Below are 26,091 nucleotides of genomic sequence, written 5' to 3'. Positions count from 1 at the left end.
CACAACTCTTTCCATCTTTTGGCTCTCTCCCTCTGGCTTTGCTCCAGGCAGACCCCTCTGTGTGACACACCCAGCCCCCCCCCCCCCCCCCCCCCGCCCCACCCCAGGTCAACAGGAGAAGGGGACTCTCTCTTGCCAACAGATATAGCCGGTCTTGGAGTGCGTGAGGCAGGGCACAGGGTGCATGTGTTCCTTTCCTCTGAGTTCTTTCTTGCTGCTCGCCACCTGTTCATGCTGGCCTTCTCCCACGGTACGGTTTTCCTCCCTCACTGCTTCTTGAAATCTCACCCATCCTTCCTTCAGGGCGGACTTGCGGGGAGGTCTCACCCTGCCCTCTCAGCCTGACCTGGTCTTTCCTTCCTCTTCTTGGACGATGCCGTCCTGTGGCTCCTGATTGTCTTGTTTCTTCTTCTGTAGGCAAGTCGTCCACCGTGTCAGGAAGTGTGGGGCAGAGCGAGACCCCCGCCGAGGCGTTTGGAGGAGAAGGAGTGTCCAGGTTTAGGTCCTGGGACGGTCGCTGTGGCCGCAGTGCCTAGGGGATGTGGTGGGCCGAGGGGGCTCTGGGGTCACACTTCCTGAGCGTGGACCCCAGCCCCGCTGCTCACATGTGTGTGGCCTTGAGCAAGTTCTTGGCCATCCCAAAGCCTTGGTATCCTCCTCTGTAAGATTGGCATAACTCCACTGCCTGCCTCAGGGTGACTCGTTGTGTAGACCAGAGCATGCTCAGGGCGGCAGAAGCACGCGGAATGCCCTTCCTTTTCCCTTAAAAGGGGTGAGAATGAGCCCATGGCTGGGCAGAGTGCCCCCTCCTCAGCCTCATCCGTTTCTGAGACCTGCTGCGGGTCCCCGGCTCCCACATGAGTTCGACTTTTGTGTTGTGGGCTGTGGGAGTGGATGCCACGGGGTAGAGGAGGAGGCAGACTGGCTGTCCCCACAGTCCCATTTTGTACCCATGATTTAAGTTCTTCATGGGGACCTTGTGAAAGCTGCATTTGCTCTCATCACAGGCACATTTGCCAGCACCTCTGTATACTCTTCTGTCTTCTCAGTTATGCCAGGAGGGAGGCGCTATCATTGTTCCCCATTTTGAAAATGGCAGTAAGACCCAAAGAGGTTAAATTCCTTGTCCAGGTGATAGCCCTACTAATTAAAGAAGCTGGGATTTGAACCCCGGACAGACTCGGTCAGATTTGCACTCCTAACCTTTCTATTTCTCGTAGTCATACAGGGCTGTGTAAGTAGTTTCAAATTTTTTTTTTTTTTAAAGTTCGTTTATTTTGAGAGAGGGAGTCAGAGTGAGTGGAAAAGGGGAAGAGAGAGAGGGAGACAGAATCCTAAGCAGGCTCTGCGCGGTCAGCTCAGAGCCCGATGCTGGGCTCGAACCCACAAACCGTGAGATCATGAGCTGAAATCAAGAGTCAGACTCTTTACTGACTGAGCCACCCAGGCGCCCCCCCCCCCCCCAAGTAGTTTCTATTTTGATCCTAGCGCTGGTTGAGGTTACATCTGGGTGCAGGCGGTCCCCCCAAACCCCCTCCCTCCCCACCAGCCTGTCGCGGAATTCAGCTGGCTGCAGCTGGCTTTCTCCCCGCTTTTGAGCTGACCTTTGGTTACTTGGGCCTTAAAGATGCAGCTTGTGAGGTTCTGTGCCTGTGAGTGTGTCTTAGGGTAGTGCCTAGTTTGGGGGCAGAAGGATGACTCCCCCAGCAGAGTTCTTCCACTTTTTATAGTTTCTTTCTAAGTGTTAGAGCCTTAGGCGTGTGCACGCCTGAGCGCTGATACTTTAGCAGGAGCTCTGCCCCAAGGTCATTGTCCAGACTGATCTGGTGAATGATAAAGTGCAATGTATCAAGTTAACCAAGATCGGGGGCAAAATATTAATGCATCTCCTTGGGTATTTTTGAAAGTTTTATGAGGGTGGAGAACAAAGGGAAAAGGCTGAAATTAGATTCCCATCACAGCTGCATGTCAGCCATCAATTACAGCTTGTATGTGTTGTTGGCCAGGTGATTTTATATGATAAGCAGCCTGTTCATATTAGTAACTAAGACTCTTGTTACATCGTGGATACTCCCACATGGCACCGTGGAGACTTCCCACCATTCATTCTGTGGTCTCCTCACCACTGGTGCCTGTTTCTCAAGCACCTTCCCGAGAGACGCGGCTGGGGAACAGACATTTTTCTTCACGACACGCTGGAGCAGGCAGTGCCAGGTGGGGAAATAGGAGAACGTGAAATCCCCAGTGACAGCACCTGCTCCCAGCGCCGGTGGCCGAGGCAGGGTGAAACCCAGGTCACTTGGACTCCAAAAGTCACCCTTCCCTTTGTGGAGGGCCTGGATTGGTTCACAGATTCTGCTGCGGCCCCTGGAGGCAGGCAGCTGGCAGATGTCACCCTGGCTTTTTGTAGATGAGGAAACTGGCCTTTGCTGTCACATAGCATCTGGGGTCATCCCTCTTGGAGGTGGCATCCTCCGAGATGACACAGGGCTTCCTGCCTTGTGTCATGGGGTTTTTAGTCCGCCCGAGCCTCATGCATGGCTTTTCCCTCCTCAGCACTGACCTTAGGTTAGAGCATCAGAGGTCAGGAGGATGATACAGACAAAGCTAGCCTGTCTCTCCCTAATGTAGTAAAAACATAAAAGGCAAAGGAAGGCCTTGTGCTTTGTTGAGAGAGGCAGCACGACGTAGAGGTTGAGGAGCTTGGGCCTGAGAGCCAGGAAGCCTGGGGTCTGGTCCTGACCCACCACTTCTTACTTCGGTGACCTTGGCTAAGATATGTGACCTATCGGGGCCTCAGTTGCCTCTGCTGGGAAATGGGAGGATGATAGTGCTCCCCTCCTAGGATTGCTGAGAAGTAAGTGAATGAGGGTGTGGAATTCACATCTGGCATCTAGGACGTATTATTTTTCTGTCCTTATTCCAACGGCCTGCTGTTAGTAATGGTAGCAGCTTCTCGCCTGTGATTTGTAGCGCTTACCAGCGGCACATCTCACCTCCTCGTGACCGCGGTGTCTGGCACCTCAGCTGAAAATCCCAGCAGTTGCCAGAGGTCTGAAAATCGCTGTTCTTGCTACGTGAGTCTAACTGCACTGCCCGTGATTTTTCCAGAGGCCTCAGCGTTGTCCCCGATGAAGAAGTCATTGAAATGTATGAGGGGTCCCACGTGCCTTTGGAACAGATGAGTGACTTTTATGGAAAGGTAATGGGAGATTATTCATTTAAGGCAGCCTATCTGTTTCCTTCTCGAAACACGGCCTGGTAGATTTGGGGTCTCTGTGTGCTCCTGCGGAACTGACAAGGGCATTTGGGACGTTTTGAGAGACCCTGGATTTGAGAGAGGCTCGTATGTTGGTGTTTCTCCTAGGTCCTTCAAGATTGCCCTTTCTTAGCCCTTTCCTCCCTACCTGCTAGAGGCTCTGTACACTTTCCGTGCACCCGCCCCTGTCTGTCACCCTCCCTCTTGGTGTGTCCCCACTTTCTGATGAAGTCCGTGTAGTAGAGGTCACCTGCCCTGAGATCCAAGATAACAGGTCACCCTGTGCCGCAGGGAAGCCTCTGCTTCTCTGACTTCTGTCTCTGAGCTTTTGCTCCAGTCTTGTTAGGTGGGCTTTTGTTTACATTGTCAAAATGCACTGGAAGATGCCTGGTCAGCTGGTAAACTTAGGGCTACAAATTGCAGGCACTCAGAGAAAGGCTCTTTTTCAGGCTCACATATGGCTGCACGGAGGTGCTCACATTCAGGAGAGTTATGTGGCTTTTAACGCCATTCCCCGGGCCATAATCGACTTGCTGACTTTCCTCTGGGTTTGGTGGGGTAGAGTGAGCTGGAAGTTAGACAGAGTTGTCACAGGAGCGTGGCATTGGTTAGACTTTTGGGGGGGAAATCGGCATTTCCTTGGATTTCCCAGTTACGCTTAGAGTAGGATGTCGGCTGTGGTGGGAATGAGAAGAAAAGGTGAAGACTTCTGCTTTGTTATTGTTAGAATTATCCTTTTCTTGGGGAGAGGGATCCAGATGTTGATGACCTCCCCCAGGTAAGTCTCCACTTCTGAAGTTCTCCTCCCTGCTTGCAGAGTTCTCACGGAAACACCATGAAGCAGTTCATGGACATCTTCTCCCTGCCAGAGATGTCGCTCCTGTCCTGTGTCAACGAGTACTTTCTCAAGAACAACATTGACTATGAGCCTGTCCATCTGTACAAAGACGTCAAGGTGAGAGGCGGTGATGCCACGACTCTCCAAGCATTTTAGCAAAGGGACAGAATCATTAGCCTCCTTTGGCTAGGTGTTTGAAACAGTCCTTCGTCTGGGATCTCTTTTATTTACAGTTTTACCTGGAAAATTGTTAAGAAAGATGTTACACCAGAACACTTGGAAATCAGTCTAATTTCGTGTTAAAAGAAGAGGGTACTCATACTGTTATCTGGATTTCTAATTCTTTCCGACCAAAAGCCAGGGCCCATGCATCTGGTCAGAGGGGCTGGTGGTGGCTGAGGTCCAGCCGGCCCACCTCACCCCTGCGACCCAGCTCACCCCTGCGCCTGCCTGTGGAGAGGGTGACGTCACACCAAGGCTGCAGCCCTCTTGTCCCCAGAGGTTCCATGGAGGCCTTCCCAGGCCCTGCAGAAGCTGTGCAGAAACCCAGTGGGGGAGGTTTATAGACAGCTATGAAACTTACACACATACAAATGCACATCATTTATGTAACTTCACATTTATATATTTTCATTTATATTCAGAAACGTGTGTTTATATGTATTCTTTAAGCTGTCTGAACTTTGTTCAGTACTTAAAAACATGTTCATGTATTACTTAATAATACTTATTTCAAATATATATAGTAAATATATGCATATATATTCATATATGTAATATATATTGTGTATTAAATTTTTTTTCATGTTTATCTGAGAGAGGGAGATCGAGCAGGGGAGGGGCAGAGAGAGAGGGAGAGAGAAAATCCCAAGCAGCACAGAGCCCGATGCAGGGCTGGATCTCATGAACAATGAGATCATGACCTGAGCGAAAGTCTGGAGTTGGATTCTTAATTGACTGAGCTACCCAGGTGCCCCTAAGTACTTATAGTTAAAAGATCTGTACTTATGTACTATAATGCTTTTATGCCTACATGCTTAGGACTGATTTTAAATTTTGGCTAAAATTATGGGTTTTAGGAAGATGAAGGATGAAGTCTAGCTTCTCAATGTTAGTCTGGTATTATTTGAACTAATATTAAGTATTTAGTTTCTGTTCTCCTTTTGGTGCCCTGAAATACTTTAAGAATCACTTGTGAAAAAAAAGAAGAAGAATCACTTTCAGTTATATAACCCTTTGCAGGCATGAAGAGAGATGTTTATGCACCAACAGCGAACACTTACATATATTCCAGGCACTGTTTTTCTGAGTGCTTTATGCATATTAAGTAATTAAATCCTCACAATAATGCCTGGAGGTAGGTACTATTTTTACCCTCATTCTACAGTTAAATTGAGGCACAGAGAGGTTGAGTAACTTGCCCAAAGTCACACAGCTCGTAAGTGGTAGAGCCTAGATTTCAGGCCAGGTAAGTTTGGCTCCGGCTTGCTCTTAACCCCTGCCTTCTGTTGATGTGAAGTTGAACAAGCCTGTGCTAAAAGGTGATCGGGGTTGAGTTTATAGTCCAGAGGTGCTCACTCTTGACAGAAGTCTACCGGTTTTCTAAGGCAGCCCAGTCCCCGGCCACACCCTGTAGTAAGTGTCCTTGTGCCTCCAGGCGTGCCGCCTAGGTAGCAGACCTGCTTAGTGCCCCCTGAGAGGAGGGCTGTGCTCTGATAGCTGCAGGCCATCAGGCTGCCACACCCAGGGGCACGTGGGGGCGGTGAGCAGCCTCCTCTTGATGGTGTTTACTGGCTGGCTTGCCATCTCCCTGACGATCCCCTGCCTCACTGAACTGAAGGTCCTGCCATTGGCCTCGCCCTCTTTCTCTAGATGATGGAACCTGCCCTTGGGGTCCAGGGAGGGGTGCAGAGAGGAAACAGCAAGGATTCCCTTTCTGCAGATGCCCTGGGACCGTTTCTGCGTGATCCTGCATAGACGTTGCCATGTGTCACGTGGGCTTTGTTCAGAGTTGTTCGCACAAGTTACCTCCTCCCAGGGGCCCTTTTGACAACTGCATTGGAACCTGCCACTGTCGCCATGGAAACCTAAGTTTCCCCCCGCGAGGGGCCGCCTGTGCCAGATGGACCAGAATTTCGATTTCATTTGGTGCTTGCATCACCAGGCTTCTAAAGGCGGACATCGTCCCAAATGCCGTCTCGCTTGTCCTGTTACTCAGGCGACCTCACTTATGGTTTCACTCACTAAAAACCTCTCTTTGGACAGGATTCAATTCGAGACGTGCACATCAAAGGAATCATGTACCGAGCAATCGAAGCAGATATCGGTATGTAGCCTCATTGTGAAGACAGCCTTCCCCCTGCCAGGCCACGGCGCAGGCATGTTGCCTTCATTCCCGGGGCCGAACAGGGGCTGTAGGGCCCTTCCGAGTGCAGCGTGCGGACCTGGCTTCCTCGTGGTTCAGATGTCTCCCTCCCCTTTGTCTCAGAACTTGGCATAACAGTGACTCAAAAACACGGGAGCGGGCGGCTGCAGGCACTTCGTGTTTTCACTCAGACCCAGGCAGGAGGCAGGGGCTTGGTCCCCGATGGACCCGGTACTGGTGGGGCCACCCTGCCTTAAGACTTTTCTGCCCCCGATGCCCTGGGCAGTGCCGGGCCCCTGGGCCCCTTTTGGTAACCACCTGAGTCCGCGTGTACTTTTCTCTTGCTCGCAGAAAAGTACATCTGCTACGCCGAGCAGACCCGCGCAGTGCTGGCCAAACTGGCTGATCATGGCAAGAAGATGTTTCTCATCACCAACAGCCCCAGTAGTTTTGTGTAAGTTGTTGTGGGTGACCTTGCTGGCTCCAGCTCACGCCTTGTATTCCCACTTATCTGAACAGTTGGAAATTGGAAAGAAAAAGTTGCAAAAGTGGTTAATCCCTCTCTTGTGAGACTCACCTGGCTGATGTGTCGTTCCAGGGACAAAGGGATGAGGTATATTGTCGGGAAAGACTGGAGGGACCTGTTTGATGTGGTCATCGTTCAGGCTGAGAAGCCAAACTTCTTTAACGATAAACGGAGGTGAGTGTCTTTCCGGGAGAGCTAGATTTTAGTCCTTTGCTGCCGTGAATACTTACGTAGTGCGACTTGGTAAAATCTAGTTGGAAAATCAGAAGCATCTGACATTATAGCTTTTGATTTTTAACCCTTCTAGCAAGTAATTGCATGGAGGGTGAGATTAGTGCATAGCCGACAGCTTGAGACTGTTCTCACTTCAACCTGAGTCCTACGAGCCAGGCTTTAAGAAAACTACTGAGGGGCACCTGGGTGGCTCAGTTGGTTAAGTGTCCGACTTCAGCTCAGGTCATGATCTCCCAGTTTGTGAGTTCAAGCCCTGCATCGGGATCTGTGCTGACAGCTCAGAGCCTGGAGCCTGCCTCAGATTCTGTGTCTCCCTCTCACTCTATGCCCCTCTCCTGCCTGCGCTCTGTCTCTCTGTCTCTCTCAAAAATAAAAGCATAAAAGAGAAAATTGAGAAAAAACAACAACTACTGACAGCAGTGAAAAGCCATACGTAGTGTTAACATCGTAAGTTAGACTTCTTGATGCAGGTACATTGTGAAGCGTAACAAGACCGCAGCAACAGCAAAACTGCCTGGTGGGTATTTTTCTCCGTACAGCTCTAAGTGGTGCATTTAAATTTCCAGTTGGATTCTGCAGAACTCTGCAGAAGTTCTGTGTCAAGTGGAGTACCTCTCTACCAAGGCTTACGTGGTGTGTTCCTGTCATGGGAAACAGAGGGGCGGGAAGTCGTGGGTTCTGACAGTGACTCCGGTGTGCTCTTGGCATTAATAGGTGCGGATCAGGGATCCTGAAATGCCTTTAATGTGCGGAACCGACCTCTTCACCAAGAGTCGTCCCCCCAGATATCAATAGTGTTGACAGTTACTGCACTGGGGTTATAAGAATAATCTGCACTTGGTATAAAGAAGCACTTTAACCCACATTTTTTCTGTTCCGCGATTGGTAACCAGGCAGTCTTTCCCTCTCTGCCAGGTGATTTAACGTATCATAATGCAGTGCTCCATAGTTCATGTTGAATGGATTAAATTCCTCTTGGGACACTAAATTCCCATTTTCCAAGTGTCCTAGTGATTCCTGAAGGAAGAGGCAGATCCAAGAGCCATGTGCAGAGACTGAGAATTCAAGGGAATGAAGGAAAAACTTAAGAGTGTTGATCAAAAACAGCTATACGTTGGCTGGCTGCTTTCTCACTGAGAAAACACTCTCCCGAACTTTCTTATTAGATCCCAGGGTGTGATCAGGACAAGGGCCTCATCTCCCCCTTCACCAAGGACACCCTCTCCTTGTTACACTTATACACAGTGGCAGAGTGCTGTCTTAGACTATTTCCTGGGGGGGGTGGGGGTGGGCAGCACAGCTCTCCCTGCACACCCCCCCCCCCCCGCACCCATTTATTTTGCCTTTGTTCTGCACGCCTGCAACACCTCTGTTCCTCCCATTTTATTTATAATGATGGTCAGAGACAACCTGAAGGAACATCCATAGGAGGAGATATTATACAGCCATGAGAAATGATGTGTTTGGGAAAAAAAGCAGCATGCATGTTTTATGATCATAAAATACAATGTACGAAAAATATGTAATCACATGGGAAATTGCTCACAGTATTAGAGGAGAAAAAGATACCAATCAGGATATATGGTGATCCTCATTTATATTCATAAAAAAGAGAAGGGTAACAAATGTTATCTTTATAGATTGAAAGACACCTACTGAAATGTTAGGTGTTTATAGCCGGGCACTGGGATTATAAGCCATTTTCCTCTTCCTCATCGTATTCTGCATTTTCCAGATTTTTTGCACTCAGTTTAAATGTTTTTCTAATCAGAAAAACAAGCCAAATAAATGTTACCTTAAAAAAAGGCAAACAGGGGTGCCTGGGTGGCTCAGTTGGTTGGGCGTCCGACTTCGGCTCAGATCATGTTCTCACGGTTCGTGGTTCAAGCCCTGTGTTGGGCTCTGTGCTGTCAGCTCAGAGCCTGGAGCCTGCTTCCGATTCTGCGTCTCCCTCTCTCTGGCCCTCCCCCCCCCACCTCCCCACAGTCTGTCTCACTCTCTCTCTCTCAAAAATAAACATTAAAAACAAAACAAAACAAAAAAAAGGCAAATAGACCCTGCATACATTCTTTTTTCTTTTTAACTTTAAAGATATAATTGGCTTTATTGATCGATTCATGAATCAGGCTTCATCCCATCTAAGTAGAGGGGAGCTCCCTGAAGGCTTTATTCTTATTCCCATTTTGCATCATAAAATGATATGCCTCATCCTCAGATTTGTTTTTTATGTAGAGTGGCTGAATTTCAAGTGCCAAGCTTGACACACGTACTGAGGCAGCATTTCCAGAAGCGTGTTTTTGCGAAGCAGATTTTCTGTGTGATCAAATGCATTCAGGAAATCTGGGTTAAAGAAAGTTTCTGTACTGGGTGGGCTTTTCAGAGTCATGGATGACTTGTTAAGACGGCCATAAGTAGTGCCTCGTGTTTTGCAAATTTATTTGACCCTGGAGTTCTTTCCTCTGTAAATATGTTTGGATACCGGGGTCTGCCCTGGATGAGGGCACTGAACCAGGGAGTGTGGAGGTGGAGTTTGGGTGCCCAGGCTTTTCGAGGTCTGTGCAGCCCCTTTCTGTTCCCAGTGAGTAACTGTGTCGTGTTTCATAAGCGGATTCCCACAGATCATGTTTCCTGTTTCTGTTGTTAGACCTTTCCGAAAGGTGAACGAGAAAGGTGTCTTACTCTGGGATAAGATCCACAAGTTGCAGAAAGGCCAGATTTACAAGCAGGTACCTCATGACCGATTTTTCCTTTTTGTTCCTTTGCTTTGTGGTCAGTTATAAAATGCTAACAGCCAACATTTGTTGAGTCTTACCGTGTGCCGGGTGTAGTTCTGAGAGTTCTGCTTGAATTGATGCTTTAAACTTAAAGCAAAATTTAAACTTAAGTCAATGTATTTTCAGTGTGCTGTATCCAGATTAACTCAGAATTGAGCAGTCTTTAAAAACAAAATTTAAAGCATTACTTTCATAGTCTGTACAATTTAAGATGCTAATAGTAAACCTTGGGTTTTTCACTTCAAGAAGCATTGAGTCACATGGGGTAGGACTCACCTAAATTAGTAATGGTTTCCTGATGAGCTGTGTTTTATGTAGTTTTCATATATTTTGGTATCAGTAAAGCTCTCAAATGTTTGAATAAATGATTAAATTGCTGACCCTGATTGTGTTACTGAGTTTGCTTCATCTCATCGTTTAAAACTTTTTATTTCTGTAATATTTATAAAACACATGAAATTATAGAATAGTACTACACAGTTAAAAAACCACAAACAAACCCTGATATGTTCCTGGTGGGTCTATAACACAAGGCCGGGTTTGCCGGTAAGTGTATTTTCTTGCCGTGGAAGATTTGCTTGGATACAGCCATTCCAATTCTAGGAAGTTAGACCAAGAAATTACTAACATGTAGCTAAAAATTTGCTACAAGAGTGTTTATCATGACTTACAAAATAGGTAACAAGTGTCCAACATGAGGGAATTGGTAAAAGGAATCACAGTACTTCTCAGCTACTGAAATGGTAGATTAATATTTACTGACATGGTCACGGAGTGTTCAGTGTAAAAAGATCGTTACAAAGAGGTATATACAATACGGATCATTTTTGGAACATACATTTGACTTAGAACAAAGGTCTGAGAGATTTCACACAAAGGTGTTTTTATCTTTATATTTTGATACTTTAAATAAATTATAAAAGCAAATAAAAAAAGATATTTTGGGTCACAGGTTATACAGGTGACACAGGTTTCTGTCTCACATGATATCTATGTTTTTCTTTTCTTTTTTAAAATATCTCTGTTTTTCTATTCTTGCAGGGCAATTTATATGAATTTTTGAAGCTTACTGGGTGGAGAGGATCCAAAGTGTTGTATTTTGGCGACCACATATACAGTGACCTGGCGGTGAGTCCTTTTTTTCCATTTCTTTGTTGGGGGACAGATGTGTTAGTCCCACTTACTAAGGAATTTCTCTTTTGTTTAAACCACTTTTATGCTTTCAGGTCACGTATTTTTTTTATGTCTCAGTTTTTGTAGAATAGAATGGATCATAGTTATAAAAAAGATCATTTTTTTTAAATGGTAGAGAAATTAGCAATTCACTCAGAATTTATCAGAAAAATCCACTTAAATAATGGTAAGAAATAAATGTAAGCGTTCTTTTTTTTTTTTTTTTTTATGAAATATCAGAAGCATCCATGTGCAACAGAAGAGTCTGTAAACTCAGTTGGAGCTCCTGCAATTCCAAAAACTGGCATTTCCAGGAAACAGCTATTATAAGAAAGTGAGGCTTTTCATGCCCATTGGAATGACTAGAGTGGTGTCTCAGGACTTGAATTACGATTTAATCTATAATTAGAACGAGGCTGAATCAGTCACATTTCCTTCCGTGCCCCGCTCCTGGTGCAGGGGATTTCTGTTTGTTAAGTGGGCCCGGGCTAGTTGCACCATGCATGTTTTGCAAAGTCTGAGTGATGCTCAGTGTCCACCGAGTCACCAGAGCAGGGTCGTGGCTGGCGATCAAACTCTGATTAGTATTTCTGAGCATTTTGACCCACATGACTGTGGTCTCGTGTTTGTGTCCCTCTTGCGTCTGACGCCTGTCTTCGGAGCGGTGAGCTGTAACGGGCTGCACGGTAGGCCCCCCTGGGAGGCATTTTCAGAGCACACGTGCTATCGTCCGAGGTCTATGGACTCAGACTTCAGACTGCCTGGTGGTGGAGGAGGTGCGGGGGTGGGGGTTGTGCAGAACGCCTGTGTGCAGAGACCCTCGTCCCAGGCCATTTCAGCACGCACCCTGCATAATCGAGTCTGTCCACCCAGCTGAGGTCTGGCGGAAGGAATCATGGGCTCAGAACTGCAAGACAGGTTTTCACCCCCCGCTCTGCTGTTTTTAGCTGGATGAGCTTGCACACGTCCTCCAAGCCCCCGAGTCCTTATTTGTGAGCAGAGTTAAATCAGGGACTGCATACAGAAGTGCTTATTAGCGACACAGAAATATAGAGTGCTGCTGTCAGGGTGTCCGTACTACCAGAAGGTTTGGCCGAGTGACATGGCCTCTTGAGAACCAGTGTCTTTGGGCCTTGATGAGATAACTGTGTGCTGCCGTTGAGGAGTGTGGGTGCGTGGCCCTGTGAAGGGACACACACGTACAGGTCTTAGCCTTCTGAGAGGCACTCACAAGGCAATGGTTTCCTCAGGCGTGGTCCCTGTGACATCAGCATCACATGGGAACTTGTTGGAAATGCGATTTCTCAGGCCTCACATCAGACCTACTGAGTCAGAAACTCTGGTGGGGCTCAGCTGTCTGTGTCTAGCTTTTCATGCTAAAATTTGATATCAGGGTAATGTTGACCTCAGAATAAGTTAGGATGTGTTCCTTCCTCTTCAGTTTTTAGAAGCGTTTTAGAAGGACTGGTGTTAATCCCTTTTTAAATGTTTGGTAGAATTCACCAGTGAAACTGTCTGTCTGGTCTTGGGCTTTTCATTGTTGGAAGGGTTTTGATTACGGATCAGTCTCCTTACTAGTCAAGAGGTCTTTTCAGATTTCCTATTTCTTCATGATTCAGTCTTGGTAGCTTGTTTGCTTCTGGAAATTTGTCCATTTCCACTAGGTTATTCAAGTCGTTCTATACTAAGTTTACAGCTTTTACAATTGTTCTTATTTCTCTAGAGTTGGTAGTAACTGCTTAAATTGTTGATTTTAGTAATTTGAGTCTTCTGGTTTTTGTTTGTTTTTAGTCAAGATAAGTTTGTCAATTTTGTTGATCTTTTTGAAGAACCAACTCTTGGTTTCGTTTATTTTATTTTATTTTTTTATATTGTCTTTCTATTCTTTTTCCTTTTTTTTTCCTGTTTAAAAAAAATTTTTTTTAAATGTTTATTTATTCTTGAGAGAGAGAAAGAGAGAGAGAGCGCATGCAGAGTGGGGGCAGAGAGAAAAGGAGACACAGAATCTGAAGTAGGCTCCAGGCTCTGAGCTGTCAGCACAGAGGCCGATGTGGGGCTCGAACTCATGAGTAGTGAGATCATGACCTGAGCTGAATTCAGACACTTAACCAACTGAGCCAGTCAGGCGCCCCCTTTTTCCCCCGTTTTAGTCTTTGCTATCATCTTTTTATTTCCTTGGTTCTGCTAGCTTTCAGTTCAGTTTGTTCTTTTTCTAGTTCTTATGGTGTCAAGTTTGCTTGTTAATTTGAGACCTTTCTTTTTTTCCAATGTAAATTTGTATGGCTATGAATTTCCCTCTTAGCACTGCACTTGCTGCATCACATAAGTTTTGATGTGTCGTGTGTGCATTTGCATTTACATCTGTCATAAGATATTTTCTCATTTCCCTTGTAATTTCTTCTTTGACTCATTGGTTGTTTCAGAGGGTGAACTTCTATGTTTTTCCTTCTGTTGTTGGTTTCTAGCTTCATTCTGTGTGATCAGAAAAGATGCTTTGTGTGATTTCAAAATGTATTACGACTTGTTCTAGGGTCTAACATAAGGTCTGTCCTGGAGGATGTTTCATGTGCACTATGAGAAAAATGTGCATTCTGCTTTTGTTGGGTGGCATGTTCTGCGTCTGCCTGGTAGGTCTTTTTAATCTTTTCACTTCCAACCTATGTGTGTCCTTAGGTCTAAAATGAGTCTCTCGGAGGGACGCCTGGCTGGCTTAGTGGGCTCTGCGACTCTTGATCTCAGGGTTGTAGATTTGAACCCCATGTTGCGTATGGAGATTACTTAAAAATACGATCTTTAAAAAAAAATATGGAGTGCCTGGGTGACTCAGCCAGTTAAGCATCTGACTCTTGATTTCAGTTCAGGTCTTGATCTCATGGTTTGTGGGTTCAAGCCCTGCATTGGGCTCTGTGCTGACAGAACAGAGCCTGCTTGGGATTCTGTGTCTCCCTCTCTCTCTGCCCCTTTCCCATTCGTGCTTGATCGCATGCATGCGGGCTCTCTTTCAAAATAAGTAAAGTTAAAAAATTTTTTTAAAAAATGAGTCTCTGGAGACAGCATATAGTTGGATCTCATGCCAGAGTTTGAAAACCGCTGTTATAAAGTGATGAGATCAATTCATTACCTAAAATGTCAGAAATTATGTGGGCAATGAACATTACCCTTCAAGGGAGTCACCTTGTAGAATGTAGGTACTTCTAACGTTGCTGCTGGTTTTCAAAACACATTTGGGTGCCCCTTTTGGGATAGATTTGAGAACCAGGTTGAGGCACAGAAGAAAATTAGTTTTATTATTATTAATGTATTATCATGTGCTTTAGTCTTAGGAATGTTCCAGATGACTTTTTACCTATTTTCAGAAGTAAAAGCTACCTTCAAAAGTTTGCCACCGTTGGCAATATTTAAAAGGTTGTGCCAGGGGCACCTGGGTGGCTCAGTCAGTTCAGCGCCTGACTTCGGCTCGGGTCATGATCTTGAGGTTCGTGGGTTCGAGTCCCACGTCGGGCTTTGTGCTGACAGCTCAGAGCCTGGAGGCTGCTTCAGATTCTGTGTCTCCCTCTCTCTCTCTGCCCCTCCCCCACTCATGCTCTATCTCTTTCTCTCAAAAAAAACATTAAAAAAAATTAAAAAACAAAAAACAAAGGTGCCGTAGGTTTCCATGTATTCGAGGAGAAGGAGAAACATTGAAAGGTTTAAGGAAATTCAGTAGGTGAAGAGGCTGGTCATCCTTAGGACTTACAGAGTGGGGATTCTAGCTGTAGGTGAATAGCCAGCGAACTTTTAAAATTGTAAACCTGATACCACTTTACTCCCTAAAACCTCAAAGCTTTCCTTTCTTCTTCAGAGTAAAAGCCTGATTTCCTCCTGTTTCCTACAAGGCCCTGCTTGATCTGTCCTCCAGCCTACTTCTCTGAAGGCATGACCTACCTCAGCCCTCTCTCCTACTCTGCCTTAGGCTCCCTGCCTTGCCATTCCTTAACAGTTCTACCTCTACCCCCACCCCCAGCATGTTCCTGCCCCAGGGCCTTTGCACTTGCTGTCCCCCCCCCCCCAGCTTGAATTTTTCTCCTCCCACATATTTGCATACTTTTTCTCCTTTCCTTGAGATCTCTGCTCAAAGGTCCCTTTATTGGCTTGGTATTCCTAACCACTTTGTATATATACCATGGTAACTTTCTTCCTTCTTATTCTGCTTAATTTTTGATCGTTGTCTTTATCACCACCTGCTTTTATGTATTACTTGCTAATTTTTTGTCTGTATTTCCCATGAGGGCAGGGTTTTGTCTGTTTTTGTCATTGTTTTATCCTCAGTATCTAGAATAGGGCCTAGCAGTTGTAAGGATTGGATACATATTTGCCAAATGAGGGAATGAATGACCATTTAGTATGGTTGATTGTAGATCTAAGATCTTCCAGGATATGGCTGACGTCAGATATTCTGGCTTAGTGTCAAATCATGAGATTACTGTATTTGGAATGAAAAATTTGACCACGTATGTGTGTGTTGTAGGATCATTCCGAGTCTGAGATTCTAGGATTCCTCCGAACCCACGAGGCCTGACACACAGTGGGTGATCCCCAGTGGTCTGTGGATGAATTCAACAGTCAGCATTTCGGTTGAGCCTCATTCTGCCCCTGACCTAATTGTTGTTTTACAGATCACAGTTAATGATCGGAGACCCTGTGTCTCTGCAGGGGCTGTGATTCACAGCAATTATTCCCAAAACAGAAACTTTCTTTGGGTGTAATGGTCAGAGCCTGGGGCTGACTTGGTTTTAATTAAATGTAATTCATTGAATTTGGCTTGGTTAATAACTAACCATTACAATTGAAGAGTAGTTCAGTGAACACCTGTTGCATCTGGGAAAGGTAATGAAATGGTTTAAATTCTGTTGAGATGAGTTGACTTTTTTGTGATCTTTGCGATTAGGATTTGACCCTGAAGCATGGCTGGCGAACAGGTGCGATTATCCCGGAGTTAAGATCTGAGCTCAAAATCATGAACACGGAGCAGTACATTCAAACCATGACTTGGCTGCAGACCCTGACTGGGTTATTGGAGCAGATGCAGGTTTGGGATTTTTCTTTTTTTTTTTTGTTCTCTCCTACTTTTTCCGTAAGTCTGAAGTTAGTCCATAAATCAGTTATTTCAGATATTTATTCATGGTTACATGAGGTGTAAGTCACCCTGAAGAATAACTCCTGGGTTGTTTTGCCCCTAAGAGTGTTTTGCCAGTTTCCCTAAAGAGAACTTTAAAAATGCCTTACACATTCATTTGGAGAAAGAGCTTTATGGGCCATGTAAACACAGGTGTCTCTGTAGAGTCCTCCTTCAGTGGCAATCCAAGTGTCCTCACTTCCCCACTAAAGTTCTGTTGGGAGAGGTCCCATGGGATTGTGGGATTCGAGAATTTCTGCTAGTGTTTGGGTCTAGTCCTGTTTCTGCCTTTAGCCTGCTGTGGACTTCTCAGTTCTGGGCCTCAGTTTCCCCATCTGTAACATGAAGGGTCCTGTGGAATGAATACATCAGGCTAGGCACCACAGCTGACTGGAGAGAGTCTCAAGGCAAAAGTTAAGGTCCCCGCATGCCGCCTCCATTTGGTTTTGAAGAGAATACCTACAGTTGGCTGGCTGGCTGGAGTTCAGTGGCCATTTTTTGCTTGTATTTTGCAAGCATTTGTATTTTGCGTTTTTTGCTTTTGCATGTAAGCTATATAGCCAGGTTTGGACAGTTAGTGAGGAATGTTGTTTTCGGCGGTTTTCTGACCTGCTGCTGGGGACCCACTCCCAGTCTCCTGAAACGCCTCGCTTCCCGCTTGGTTCAGCCAGCTTATCCCGCAGCCGTCTCGGCACGCGTGCTGACTCTCTTAGGACAAGGAGCGTGGGTGCCCGCTCTCCTGGCTGACGCACCTGCAGCCTCTGGCCACGGCCTGTTGCCCGCAGCCTGCCAGCCCACTGTGGAAACGGGCAGGGAACCGCCTCGCCGGCCAGCTGGCAGCCGGTGTGGCGGCAGCTGGCGGTGAGCTCAGGAGGAGCCACGAGGGCCGGTGGCTCCAGGGCGCACATAGTCCAGAGCGTGTGTCCTCGCACGTCCCGGGCCTTGTTTCCGTTGTGCTCTGGCTCCACCTGTTCTTGGCTCGTCTGTGGTGAGGACTCGTTCTGTTTCCCGTGCTATGCTTGTCCCTGAGATGCTTTTCCAAAAATAAAAGCCATCGATTCTGGGTTAATGTGGCTTCAAGTCTGTGCATAGGTCACACAGTAATAATAGTTTACGTTTCGTATGTCAGACGTCGTGCTGAGTGCTGGCTCTACACACGTTATTCATTAACACCCCCAGCTGCCCTGTGCGGGTGGGTCTGGTTTTTCCACTTTAGAGTAAGGACACTGGGTGTTTGACGGGTTAGGGCAACACATCTGAGGTCGTAAGATGGCAGAGCAAGAACTTGAACTCAGGCTTGTGTGATGCTCAAGTCCATGCCTTTGAGCACGACGTGAACGTGCTTCCCTGCTCTTTGGTTTAGAGGTCTCAGGTGTGGCAAAGACTCTTTACCGCAGGAGCAGTCCCTCTGTGATGGTGGCAGCTGGGCGGACACACAGACACAATCTGCACATGGGTAGTGTCACTACATTTTAGCTTTGAGGGCAATTGTTTTGTTTTCTGCTCTCTGACCTATATAAAAAGTTTGATGATTAAGGAATGTGTATGTAAATTTTTTAAAAATGTTTATTTATTTTTGAGAGAGAGAGAAAGAGAGAGAGAATGTGAGTAGGGGAGGGGCAGAGAGAATGGGAGACACTGAGCTGTCAGCACAGAGCCCGACATGGGGCTTGAACTCACAAACCGCAAGATCATGACCTGAGCTGAAGTCGGATGCTTAACCAACTGAGCCACGCAGGCACCCCTAAGGAATGTGTGTTTTAGAGAATGGAAGTGCTGAAAATATTCTGTGACCTTAGAAACATATAAGGTATAAGGTTGAGGGAGGAAGAAAAGGGAATTACCATTCACATTGCCGACCCCATTTTATAGGAGGGGAATTTGAGGCTGAAAGATAAGTAACTTATCCTGAATTCCAAAGTTAGTGAACAGCAGAACCAAGCTATATAGGAATGCTCTAGAAACCACGTTCTAGAACTGTGTTCTAGATACTATGCTCTAGATACCATGTTCTAGATACCACATTCTAGACAGTGTTCTAGATGCTAAGGGCTTTATGTTCGTTTCTTTCTCAAAAGCACTCTTTGAAGTAGGCACTAACACCCCCATTTTATAGATGAAGAAGCCAAGGCACAGAGGAGAAAATAACTTGCTGAAGGGTTGGGGGTGGGGGGTTGCTGGGACATAGCCTCAGGCAGTCTGGCTCTAGAGTCTTAACCTCGAACTGTCGCCTCAGGCTCTGGCACTTTTGACAGCTTTCTGTCTGGTTACACTCACTGGGATATAGAGAAATACGGCAGGTAATTAAAAAAAAAAAAATCCAAATGAATATCATTTCTCACTGTTCTTCCTGTTCCCTTTCCACCCTGCCTGCTGCCCCCATGTTCACCTGAAAAGCTAAATTATTCCAGTGATCCTGTGTCACATGTTTCTGGAAACTCCCCCGTGGGGGTTATTTTCAGAGACGTAGCACATTATTTGGACTATTTCCTGAAGAGAAAAATTTGTCGTCTGAGGCCGGGTTTGCTTTTTTTATTCGTGGAGCCAGCAGAGTGTGTCATTCGGAGCCAAGTCTGATGAATTAAATACAAGAGTATGATTTTGGTTTTAAGACAGTGGGCGTAAGGAATAAAGAGGGTTTTGTTAACTAGCCTTGGAGCGCAGCCCGGGATGGTGGGTTCGTGGCGGCGGTGCCGGCCGATGGTGGTACAGAGTCTTCCCAGGTTATCACGGCACGACCACGTTTAGCTGAGGGGGCGGCAGACTTCCGCCAAGGGCCAGGCCAGTCGGTATGGTGGGCTGTGTGGGCCAAGCATTCTGTCACAGCTACTCAGTTGTGCTTACGGCACAGAAGCAGCCACGGGCGATGCCTGTGGCGGTGTCCCTGTGACGTTGGTGGACGCTGAGATTTGAATTTCATGTCATTTTCATGCACGATAACGTTGTTCTTCTTTTGATTCCTCACATCCCCAACCATTTAGAAAGGAACTTTTTCTTAAGCTCAGAAGCCGATAGAAAAAAGTGGTGGTGGGCTGGATTTGTCCTCCTCTGGTAGAGGCCATTGGGCTGGCGAGGTCACAGTACCCTGCTCACACTGGGTGGGAGGACTGGTGCAGCAGACGTAGTCTCTAGATTGATTTCAAGTCTGCAGGGCCTGCCCTGGGATGGGGGCCCACCTGCAGGGCAACAGTGGAGAGAATTCACATGCCCTGTGGCAGCTAGTGTGGAAAAAGAGAGTGTGGGTAGGTTAAGTTCGGTAATCCCCTCACCAGACAGTTCTCCCCTCCGGCCTGAATGGGCGGAGGAAGGGACCCTCCTGCGTAGGCAAGGACGTAGGTGCTAGTTTAGGGGCTGAGATGGGTGTGTGGGCAAAGGTGGGGGTGGGGGTTCCCTCTCAGATTGACTCCTCCCTCTCTGTGCTGTCACTTTGTTTTGTCACTTTACCGAGGCGTGACCCCCACCGGGGCCTCTGTCTTGTCCTCTGTCGTATCTTCAGCACGTATGTAGCACAGTGCTGGGCACATAGTAGGTGCTGAATACATACGTGTACGTACGCGTTTGTGTGTACGTGTGTATAAAACTGTGTTGCGGTTCCCCACACATTTCACCCTTTCTGATCTCGTCACGTACCGTGTAGAGCCTGGGATTCTATAGTGAGTAATGTTTTTTTATTATTAAAAAAAATTTCTTTTCACGTTTATGTATTTATTTTGAGAGAGAGAGAGAGAGAGCACGAGCAGGGGAAGGGCAGACAGAGAGGGAGAGAGAGAATCCCAAGCAGGCTCTGCGCGGTTAGTACAGAGCCCGACGTGGGTCTCTAACCCACGAACTGTGAGATCGTGACCTGAGCCAAAACCAAGAGACGCTTAACCGACTGAGCCACCCAGGTGCCCCTATAGTAATTTCTTGATTAAAATGTGAAAACTATGTTCACAGAACCCGTATTGCCACCCCCAGAAGCGCTGGACCCGTCTTCCGGTGCCCCAGTAACGCACAGCCGGCCAGTGGCCATCCAGTGGTAGCTGCTTCCTGGTGGTATAGGCACTGGTGTCGGGGAAAATATCCACATTACAGGCTCAGTGAACATGGGTTTTGTGTGAATGGCGGAGTCGCCTTAGCTGGTGACTGTTAGGCTGTTGAGCTGGGCAGATGCGATCAACAGAGTCTTGGCTCCCTCGTGAGCAGCAGATGGTTTGCTTGTTTGGTATTTTCCTCCGGGTTCCAGGGCTGCCCCTGGGACCATGGATCGCAGGGAGCCCCACCTGTCCCCTGCCATCACGCGCACTTCTGACCCTGGCACGCGTGTTTGTGTTTAGCCCCAAGAGCCTTGGAGAGAGACTTGTGAGATTCCGTTTGCGAGGTTGTGGGCAGTTGTCGCTTTTCTTTTTTGCCTTTTGCTCACATTTCAGCCCAACCAGAAATTTCCGTGTTTTCCGTCTGCTTGAGGTACTCTACCTTCTTGTCTTTTACAAAACGAGTATTTATTTTCTCTTGAACCCTTTGTTTTTTTTAAGTTTATCTTTTTGTTTTGAGAGAGAGAGTGAGTGAGAGTGCTAGTGGAGGAGGGGGAGTGAGAGAGGGAGACGGAATCCCAAGCAGGCTCCGTACTGTCAGCACAGAGCCTGATGCAGGGCTTGAACTCACGAATTTTGAGAACATGACCTGAGCTGAAATCAAGAGTCGGATGCTTAACCAACTGAGCCACCCAGGCATCCCTCTCTTGAACGCGTTAAAAGATCATATAACATTCAGGAAAAACATTAAAACCATTTATAACCCTATTTTCCTTGCACAGATTGAAGAAAAACTTCCATGTTAGTTTCCAAATATATGCACATACTTTGACACGCTTGCAATTAGCGATGTGCCGTTAGACCTGCTGAAATGATTTCCACTTAACTGCCATTTATATGTTTATACCTACATGTAATGTGTGTAATAGGTGGTGTGTATTAAGTATGTTTATATATGCGATACATATGTGTAGCAGATACATGGCACACACATAACATGCACACATATTTTATGGCCTTCACAATACTTCAGTAGCTCCAGTTTAATAGGGGCCTTATTTAATAGGCTCATAATGTTCCATCTTGATTTGTCAAGCCACGTTTCTAATGTTGCTTAGAAACTTTTGTTCTGGTGAAGAAGGCAGGACTGCACCTGCGAAGCTGAAAATGTGTTACTTCACGCAAGCGCCTGTGTGTTTGCCCTCAGGGAGTGAAATTCTTCCAAGGGAAGCTGCCCATTAAAAACCTCTCATAACCTACTGAGCCTCTTTGCAGCCACAGCATCCTCGGTAATTAGCTTGTGTCCCGTCCTGCAGGTTCACAGAGATGCTGAGTCACAGCTGGTTTTGCAGGAGTGGAAAAAGGAAAGAAAGGAGATGAGGTAAGAGGGGCCTGCTTCGAATGCGAGTCTGCCACCCGCCTGCACCCTGCGCGGGCCACACACCTTTCCCAGGGCCGACCCGAGGCAGCCGTCCTTTCCTAGCTGCCGGGTAGGAATGTGCCCCCTTCGTCCTGGAACTAGCGGTGTCCGCCCTTCGTGAGGGACATGTGACATCTGCTTGAGGCAGCAGCGACCTTCCTCCCACCTCCTGCCCTTGCCTCCGAAGGCCGGGCTTGAAGGAGCTCTTCCTTCCCATCCCTCTTCCCGGCCGGCTTGACTCGTCCATTTGGGCAGCTGGTGGCCCCACAGTCGGGCACGCCGGCAGCACGGCGTGGCTCCTGGGACAGCATAGAGGCCGGGCTCTGAACCACGGCGAGGGCTCCTACAGCCCGGCGCTCACTGGTAACCGGGAATGTGCCAGCACTCAGTGTCAGAATGTTTATTGGTGAGGCGGGCCCGCCTGCCGTCTGCGAAGTTTGGCCGGTGGGCATCTCCGGGAACAGTCGTCGGACAGAGACCCGTGGACGGTCGTGCCTGCCTTAGAAGGATGCCGTGTGTGCGGACACTGTTTACTGGGAGGCACGGTCACTGCCCGGGCTCTGGCCTCTGAGCAAGTGCCAGCCTGACTGGGGGGCAGCGTGCAGAGGGGACAGGATCCTCCCTTGGGGCTGCAGAGGCCACAGCCATATTGAATTCAGTCCTTCCTCCGCCCTCTTGGCGGAGGTGTTGGCTGCCCGGGGCTCATTCTGCCTTGATTCTTTATCTAATGTTGGTCTAAAAGTGCTGCCTGAGAGGGTGAGGGGAGGCGGGGAGGCCTATCTTGTGATTGAACCTCGGGCCCCGCGACCCAAAGGCCAGACCAGGACTCTCAGGTTGTCAGATGAAGAAGCTGCTTCCCCATCACATTCGGTTTTGGATTTGAGTCTCCAGCAACCTCACACCTTAATGAGATGTTTTCACCAAAAGTGTAAAAACCATTTATGTTGTTCTGTTTGCAGACCTAAAGGAGTTTGTGAAATTTTCTACTCTGGTTGTCACAGCATCTGCGGTCACCATGTACTGTACAGGTGGCTGCTACCAGCTAGTGGCTTTTGTCACACAGCGTGTACGCGGTTATGTCTTCTCCTGTGTTTGTAACTGATTTATTAACAGTCAAGTGGTATTTATCTACTTTGGGGGACTGTTCTGTGTGTAGGGGTCCCAGCCAGCAGACGGTGCGCCTATCCCGTGTGTGTGTGTGTGTGTGTGTGTGTGTGTGGGTGTGTGTGTGGGTGTGCGCGCGTGCGCGTGCGATGGGGTGTTGATTTCCACACAGATGCATGGCTGCAGGGCCTTAGAGCCTGGGGCGGGCGAGCGGCCTTGCAAAATGCTGTCACCTGGGCTGCAAGGAGTCGGTGAGGCGCTTGGAGCCGTGTAACGGATGATGGAGATTTATTTACGTCACTACAACATAAGCCTTAACTTCTCAGACATCGAAGTACTTTGGAGTTTCTCGTCTGGCTTTAGTTGTCTTACCTTACTCAGTTTTCACTGTAACCGTTTAGAAAGGGGGTCTGGATCCCATTCCATAGAGGAGGGAAGTTTGGACATGAGAGCATTCTGCATCTGTCCTCATGCCCCTCTCCTGCCTCCTCTGTTTTGGCTTGGAAAACATAATGGGTATGTTTAGAGGGTCATCCACGTGTTCTCTGGCTGGCCTGACTGGGAAATGTGATCACAGTCATTTTGATGAGTGGATGGACACAGTTTTCCTGATGAGGGGCGGGGGCTGCCCTAGGCCAGTTTTCCCCTCAAGTGAGTCCTATGAAAATAAAAGGGGGATTTTTGTTTTTGTTTTTTTTGTTGTTGTTTTTTTCAATATATGAAATTTATTGTCAAATTGGTTTCCATACAACACCCAGTGCTCATCCCAAAAGGTGCCCTCCTCAATACCCATCACCCCCCCCCTCCCTCCCACCCCCCATCAACCCTCAGTTTGTTCTGTTTTTAAGAGTCTCTTATGCTTTGGCTCTCTCCCACTCTAACCTTTTTTTTTTCCTTCCCCTCCCCCATGGGTTTCTGTTAAGTTTCTCAGGATCCACATAAGAGTGAAAACATATGGTATCTGTCTTTCTCTGTATGGCTTATTTCATTTAGCATCACACTCTCCAGTTCCGTCCACGTAGCTACAAAGGGCCATATTTCATTCTTTCTCATTGCCACGTAGTACTCCATTGTGTATATAAACCACAATTTCTTTATCCATTCATCAGTTGATGCACATTTAGGCTCTTTCCATAATTTGGTTATTGTTGAGAGTGCTGTTATAAACATTGGGGTACAAGTGCCCCTATGCTTCAGCACTCCTGTATCCCTTGGGTAAATTCCTAGCAGTGCTATTGCTGGGTCATAGGGTAGGTCTATTTTTAATTTTCTGAGGAACCTCCACACTGTTTTCCAGAGTGGCTGCACCAATTTGCATTCCCACCAACAGTGCAAGAGAGTTCCCGTTTCTCCACATCCTCTCCAGCACCTAGTCTCCTGATTTGTTCATTTTGGCCACTCTGACTGGCATGAGGTGATATCTGAGTATGGTTTTGATTCGTATTTCCCTGATGAGGAGTGACGTTGAGCATCTTTTCATGTGCCTGTTGGCCATCCGGATATCTTCTTTAGAGAAGTGTCTATTCATGTTTTCTGCCCATTTCTTCACTGGGTTATTTGTTTTTCGGGTGTGGAGTTTGGTGAGCTCTTTATAGATTTTGGATACTAGCCCTTTGTCCGATATGTCATTTGCAAATATCTTTTCCCATTCCGTCGGTTGCCTTTTAGTTTTGTTGGTTGTTTCCTTTGCTGTGCAGAAGCTTTTTATCTTCATAAGGTCCCAGTAGTTCATTGTTGCTTTTAATTCCCTTGCCTTTGGGGATGTGTCAAGTAAGACATTGCTACGGCTGAGGTCAGAGAGGTCTTTTCCTGCTTTCTCCTCTAGGGTTTTGATGGTTTCCTGTCTCACATTCAGGTCCTTTATCCATTTTATTTTTGTAAATGGTGTGAGAAAGTGGTCTAGTTTCAATCTTCTGCATGTTGCTGTCCAGTTCTCCCAGCACCATTTGTTAAAGAGACTGTCTTTTTTCCATTGGATGTTCTTTCCTGCTTTGTCAAAGATGAGTTGGCCATATGTTTGTGGGTCTAGTTCTGGGGTTTCTATTCTATTCCATTGGTCTATGTGTCTGTTTTTGTGCCAATACCGTGCTGTCTTGATGATTACAGCTTTGTAGTAGAGGCTAAAGTCTGGGATTGTGATGCCTCCTGCTTTGGTCTTCTTCAAAATTACTTTGGCTGTTTGGGGCCTTTTGTGGTTCCATATGAATTTTAGGATTGTTTGTTAGATCTAGTTTCGAGAAGAATGCTGGTGCAATTTTGATTGGGATTGCATTGAATGTGTAGATAGCTTTGGGTAGTATTGACATTTTGACAATATTTATTCTTCCAATCCATGAGCATGAAATGTTTTTCCATTTCTTTATATCGTCTTCAATTTCCTTCATAAGCTTTCTATAATTTTCAGCATACAGATCTTGTACATCTTTGGTTAGACTTATCCCTAGGTATTTTATGCTTCTTGGTGCAGTTGTGAATGGGATCAGCTTATTTGTCTTTCTGTTGCTTCATTATTAGCGTATAAGAATGCAACTGATTTCTGGACATTGATTTTGTATCCTGCAACTTTGCTAAATTCATGTATCAGTTCTAGCAGACTTTTGGTGGAGTCTATCGGATTTTCCATGTATAATATCATGTCATCTGCAAAAAGTGAAAGCTTAACTTCATCTTTGCCAATTTTGATGCCTTTGATTTCCTTTTGTTGTTGATTGCTGATGCTAGAACTTCCAACACTACGTTAAGCAACAGTGGTGAGAGTGGACATCCCTGTCGTGTTCCTGATCTCAGGGAGAAAGCTCTCAATTTTTCCCCATTGAGGATGATGTTAGCTGTGGGCTTTTCATAAATGGCTTTTATGATCTTTAAGTATGTTCCTTCTTTTCCGACTTTCTCGAGGGTTTTTATTAAGATAGGTTGCTGAGTTTTGTCAAAGGCCTTTTCTGCATCGATTGACAGGATCATATGGTTCTTATCTTTTCTTTTATTAATGTGATGTATCACGTTGATTGATTTGCGAATGTTGAACCAGCCATGAATCCCACTTGACCATGGTGAATAATTCTTTTTATATGCTGTTGCATTCGATTTGCTAGTATCTTGTTGAGAATATTTGCATCCATATTCATCAAGGATATTGACCTATAGTTCTGTTTTTTTGCTGGGTCTCTGTCTGGTTTGGGAATCAAAGTAATGCTGGCTTCATAGAATGAGTCTGGAAGTTTTCCTTCCCT

At 46.6% G+C, this 26,091-nt stretch overlaps 1 protein-coding gene across 3 annotated transcripts in view; it reads left to right on the top strand.

Moving 5' to 3' along the window:
• Nucleotides 1–26,091, top strand: part of NT5DC3 (5'-nucleotidase domain containing 3) — an 86,431-nt gene that overhangs the window by 32,264 nt on the left and 28,076 nt on the right. For all 3 annotated transcript variants that reach the window (XM_045467015.1, XM_045467013.1, XM_045467014.1), the window contains exons 5-13: nucleotides 3,112–3,202; nucleotides 4,077–4,214; nucleotides 6,363–6,423; nucleotides 6,814–6,916; nucleotides 7,061–7,162; nucleotides 9,867–9,948; nucleotides 11,038–11,124; nucleotides 16,097–16,237; nucleotides 21,654–21,718. In XM_045467015.1, coding sequence (XP_045322971.1) covers nucleotides 3,112–3,202; nucleotides 4,077–4,214; nucleotides 6,363–6,423; nucleotides 6,814–6,916; nucleotides 7,061–7,162; nucleotides 9,867–9,948; nucleotides 11,038–11,124; nucleotides 16,097–16,237; nucleotides 21,654–21,718 — 870 coding nt within the window. The remainder of the gene's footprint in view (nucleotides 1–3,111; nucleotides 3,203–4,076; nucleotides 4,215–6,362; nucleotides 6,424–6,813; nucleotides 6,917–7,060; nucleotides 7,163–9,866; nucleotides 9,949–11,037; nucleotides 11,125–16,096; nucleotides 16,238–21,653; nucleotides 21,719–26,091) is intronic.

The sequence above is a fragment of the Leopardus geoffroyi genome, chromosome B4, assembly GCF_018350155.1.
Source record: "Leopardus geoffroyi isolate Oge1 chromosome B4, O.geoffroyi_Oge1_pat1.0, whole genome shotgun sequence".
NCBI lineage: Eukaryota > Metazoa > Chordata > Mammalia > Carnivora > Felidae > Leopardus > Leopardus geoffroyi.
Note: the sequence above shows the minus strand (reverse complement) of the source record. Positions and strands in the feature narration are given on the sequence as shown.